General features: G+C 39.8%; 1 protein-coding gene across 1 annotated transcript; it reads left to right on the forward strand.

The window, feature by feature from the left end:
- The first annotated feature begins 448 nt into the window (after nt 1-448).
- Nucleotides 449-2,773, forward strand: LOC103696290 (FBD-associated F-box protein At3g52670-like). Its single transcript, XM_017840411.4, has 4 exons — nt 449-644; nt 758-1,736; nt 1,824-1,988; nt 2,072-2,773. The coding sequence occupies exons 2-4, from the start codon at nt 792-794 to the stop codon at nt 2,372-2,374; spliced, it is 1,413 nt and encodes a 470-aa protein (XP_017695900.1). The 5' UTR covers nt 449-644; nt 758-791; the 3' UTR covers nt 2,375-2,773.
- The last annotated feature ends 2,034 nt before the right edge of the window (nt 2,774-4,807 follow it).

The raw sequence follows: 4,807 nt of genomic DNA on the forward strand, positions 1-4,807 counted from the left end.
ATTGACGTCTATATGTTTCGAATTCGGAATCATTTAGTTGCTCACACCCTTCTCATCCATGGGCTCGGTTCGGTTATTTCTCTGAATTCCGGCACGAATACCACGTGTGAGTACGTCACATCTGGCACCACTGAGACTACTAGCAAAGCGATATGCCTTTTCAGATCCCATATCTAAGTAGAAAGTATTCGGTCTTTATAATTTAATTGACGTCTATATATTTCGAATTTAGAATTATTTAATTGGAGTAAGGCTACATTTTCACTGGGCTAGCACTAAGGTGGTAAAGAAAGGCTACTTCGAAAAAAATCAGATATAGGCTATATAGCCAACTGTTTTGGAGGGAGAGGATGCCTTGTTCTCGAAATTAAAATATTAGAGGCGGCAAATGCGATTTTGGGCCCCAAAATGATCCAATAAATATGCAACCCAGCGCGCCGCCTTCACTGAGCAGCGAGATTCCCTCTCCTCTTCCCCATCCCCCCACAAAAAAAGCCCTCATACTCCATCTCCCTCAATTCCTCTCCCTCGTGTAACCAAGAAAAATCCCTCTCTCCTTTCGCCAACCCCGGAGGTCAACATTGCAAAAGGCTTTTGAAGTGAAGCTCCATTGCCGGTCTTTCTTCACCGACGAAGAGATCAGGGTATCTAAATCCTTCCTTTCCTCCTCTTCTTCGTCGTTCTTTTTCTTCTTGTCTCTGAAAAAACAGAGATCAGGAGGGATTTTTTTTTTACCTCTTTTTTTACACTCTCGAAGGCCGGATTTAACACGGATTCGAAGCAGAGAGAGGATGGCCCTCACAGCAGAGATGCCGCCGGAGAAGAAAACCACCTCACGCCAAGAGGAGGATCGAATCAGCCAGCTCCCAGAGGAAATCCTCCTCCTCATCCTCTCACATCTGAGTATGGAATCCGCGGCCGCCACCACTATCCTCTCCAAGAGGTGGAGGCACCTCTTCTACTTCCTTCCCTGCCTCAAAATCGCCTCCTTCTACGATCGTGGGAGGTCATCACCAGATAGCGTTGCCCGCGAGTTCGCCACCATCTTCGATGTCCTCCGCTCCCGCCGCTGCCCCCTCAAGTGCTGCGAACTTTCCATCTCATTCCGTGAACAATTTGACGGAGATATGCATCGCATCATGCATCTGCTTTGCGAGGATGGCCTCGAAGATCTATCTATTGCCAACTATGGGAAAGACCCCTATAGGATATCCTCCCACATGTTCTCCTGTAGAACGATCAACAGCCTGTACCTGTACAAGTGCAGTTTATCAGCCCCCTCCGACTTCACCGGCCTCCGGAGCCTCCGAACCCTCGAGCTCGATGATGTGGTCATGACCGACGAGCAGTTCGAGATGATGGTATCCGGCTGCTGGGCCTTAGAGAATCTGATTGTTTACAATGGCTACCAGGTCAAGAACCTCGTGATATGTTCCAGGAGGCTCTCCAGGTTGGAGGTCATCACCCACAGGCCCCTCGGCATTCTCGTAGAGGAGGCCCCGTGCTTGGATTCGGTCAGTGTCTCCTACTCCTACCACGAAGCAGATTTGTACTGGAAGGACGTCGCCAACACTGAATTTTATCATCCCGAGGGTGAGATTGTGGAGAGCGATAGCGAGGACAGCGAGGACAGCGAGGATGAAGAAGTGAGCGAGATCAACAGATTCCTGTGGTTACTGGTGGGGCTCGGCCACACTAAGACCCTTAAACTGGTATTCGATACTGAAGCTGCCGAGGTTGGCCCCGTGCTTCCATTCATCGTTATAGGCTAATTGTTGTTAGTGAATTTGTTCTTCTTACGATTTTCCTTTCCTTTTGTCTAGTGCTTGGAGTTCCAAGGGCTATTACTTGTCAGTTTGCCTTCCAAACATCGCTTGATCCAGTTGAAGAAGCTAGATCTGAAAATGCACTTCAATGGCAAGTATCTTGCTTCGATTTTAGTATCCCTACTCAATGGTTCTCCAAATCTGCAAGAGCTTACAGTTGAGGTAAGTTGTCCAGAATAATTTCTTCATTGCATTAGTATCAATTTTTGGTGAAACGTATTCTGAACCTGTTCTGAATGTAACAGATAGATAAGTTCCATGTATACACTGAAATCGTTGAGGCAGATTATTGGGATAAACAGATACCTTCTGAGTGTGTGCAGAATCGGCTGAAGACTGCTACACTAATCTTCTATTATAGGTTCGTGGAGGATTGCATTGGTTTTCCTAAATTTCTGTTGATGAATGCATGTGCTCTGGAAAAGATGAGTATCAATTACACATTGAAAAAAAAGGAAAAACCTTTATTTTCACGCTTCCAGGAGGAACTGTTCAGCTTGCAAAAGGCTTCACCTGATGCTGTATTGGAGTTGACGCCTATTGATTAGGGTTAATGCTTTTGGAAAATGGGAAAAAAAAAACTTTTTGCTATGTTTCTTACATGCAGCCCACATTTTATCCATCATAGCCTCTTAGTACTTCTCTATGGACTTGTAAGCTCTTTTCTTTTTTTAATACCCCACCATCACATGTGCTGGATGCTTCTTTTTTAGTTGTAATGGAAGCTATTACATAGTACTACGGAGCTTGTATACTTGTTTGTGCTTTGTTATTGAGGTAATCTTATTTTTGGAGAATAGTCAGCATGTTGTGGAGGATTTTTTTATTTATTTTTATTTATTTTTATCTGCTTTGCTTCAGCAACAACACTTAATATTATTTTCCAGGCTCATTAGCCTGCTGGGTTTGTTGAATGAGAAGCAGGTGCTCAGCAGATTTAACGTTCAGATTTGTTAATGGAAGTGCATATTTTTTTTAGAGAAAGTTCGTGGGAGTATTTGCTGTCTTTGATGGAATCTTCTTTTTTTTGATAAGCCTGCTGGAATCTTCTATACTGATGGATTTTTGCACAGGAAAAATGCCCTTGGTGATATGTTTGATTTTGTCATATTTAATCAGTCATCGGATCTTCCTTTTGTTTGTCCATTACCAATATTCTCAATCAATCTTCCTCCACCCCTCGGTCTGTAGAAAGCTGAGCCTTACAAAAATAAAAGGTTGATAGATCTTCACTAAATGAGTAAGTTGCAAGGTTGGGAATCTATTAAAGAGAGAGAGTCATCGGCTAAGCGTTTGAACTGCTTTGATACCCTTTATCTTGTCCTTTGATGATTCATTCATTTTCCTAGATGCCTTTGGCATGAGTTATATATGAAGGCATGCTTTTCTATATGATGTTTCCTTGTTCATTTGCATTTGCGAACGATGCTCTGCTTGTTCTAAAATGAGCAAATGATTTTTTTGCTTTTCCTTGAAGTTTTGATTAAATAAATCTCTGGCACTATTTTCCACCACAATCAACCAGCACCTTCATGTCTTCCTCCTAGTTCCGTTCATTGCTAACTTGTATGATGAAGCAAATTAGTTTCTTTTTTCTTGACTTCATCAATTACTTGCTCTAGGATGTAATAGATAGTGTTGTGGACATTACAGAAAACCAAACTTTATGCTTGGAAAATTGCGGATAATCTGGCTCTTCTCAATATTGAAGTATGAGCAGCAAGAGCAACACAAAACCCTCCAACAATGGCAAATCTAATTTGTATTAATCATTCAATCTAGAGATATCATATTTACCTGCTTGTAAACTGATGCAAGGCTATGCTCTGTTGTCCAATTATTCAGGAACTTATCTATACTGCTTGGCATTCCAACAAATTTGGTCCTACCCTTTTACAAAATTGTAAATGGAAGAATGTATCTCACAAGATCTGAGTTTTAAGATATCTAAGCTGTGAAATGTAGTGCAAATTACAAAGGGTGGACAATGATTTTTCGAAAAGTATAGGATATTCTTAAGTTCTTGCTCGTCTAACTCTTGTGCTGGTGGCAAATATGTTCAGGAAAAACAAAGATGAATGTTATAGAATTTGTTAATTGCCCAAGTTGTATGGATTGGCATTTGATTTTAACTGTGAAGATATTGTACTTTTAGAAGTTTAAGAACTCGGAAAGTAAGGTTATATATGCTTTGTTACTAAAGAATTGCTTTCAGCATGTATTCTGTAGAATGGTGATTACGGATATCGATTCACAGGAATTAGGATACAATTGTTTTTTTTTAAAAAAAAATTATAAATATGAGTTTGTGAAGAATATTAATCTAAATAATTTAACAAGAAATGCAATTAAAATGATATCAGTTGAGGAAACCTAGGGCAAGGAATTCATTTCTAACATAGTAACAAGGATTATTTGTATTTTAATTCGTTCTTGGATTAACATGTAAATTGGCTGCAAGTCCTATAAACATTGAAATAAAAATTTACAAAAGTAATTTTAGAAAAACTCATTTTTAGTTGGTATGAAATGTTTACTCGAAAATAAAGTGGCAGGATATTAAGGAACTTTTCTTCGGGAGTTGATTATCTAACAGATTAGTTATAGAAACCTTATGTTTGAAAAAGAAGGGGAAAACGGTCAAGATCTGAAAACTATGATATATGTACTTCAGAAAGAGGCACCCATCAGGCAGGGCTGAGAATTGATGGCTTGCCTCTGAATCGTTTGGAATTCGTAGTTGGTATTATCTAGCAGAGAACTTTATTTTTGAAGATTTTAAAATTTTAGATGATAGATTGATGCAGTGCCAATGTCTCTGTAGGAAATATAGACCTTCTGGTTTTACAAGGCAAACTTCATGTCATGGTTAAAAGAAATTTCTTTCTAGTTTAATAGCACATTGTTCTGATTTCTGACACAATATAGGAGGCCAACTATGGCTATTATAATATTAACCTGAAATTATCTCATGATATAAA

The sequence above is a fragment of the Phoenix dactylifera genome, chromosome 1 (assembly GCF_051530095.1).
Source record: "Phoenix dactylifera cultivar Ajwa chromosome 1, Ajwa_hap1_PhDact_Kaust_v1.1, whole genome shotgun sequence".
In the NCBI taxonomy this organism is placed as follows: Eukaryota; Viridiplantae; Streptophyta; class Magnoliopsida; order Arecales; family Arecaceae; genus Phoenix; species Phoenix dactylifera.

Bases quoted from the DNA above. Each gene is read 5' to 3' on its own strand.
- LOC103696290 (XM_017840411.4), top strand. From the start codon at position 792: ATGGCCCTCACAGCAGAGATGCCGCCGGAGAAGAAAACCACCTCACGC. The intron at 1,737-1,823 runs GTTGGCCCCGTG...CCTTTTGTCTAG, and splicing joins TCGATACTGAAGCTGCCGAG to TGCTTGGAGTTCCAAGGGCT. The intron at 1,989-2,071 runs GTAAGTTGTCCA...TGAATGTAACAG, and splicing joins TGCAAGAGCTTACAGTTGAG to ATAGATAAGTTCCATGTATA.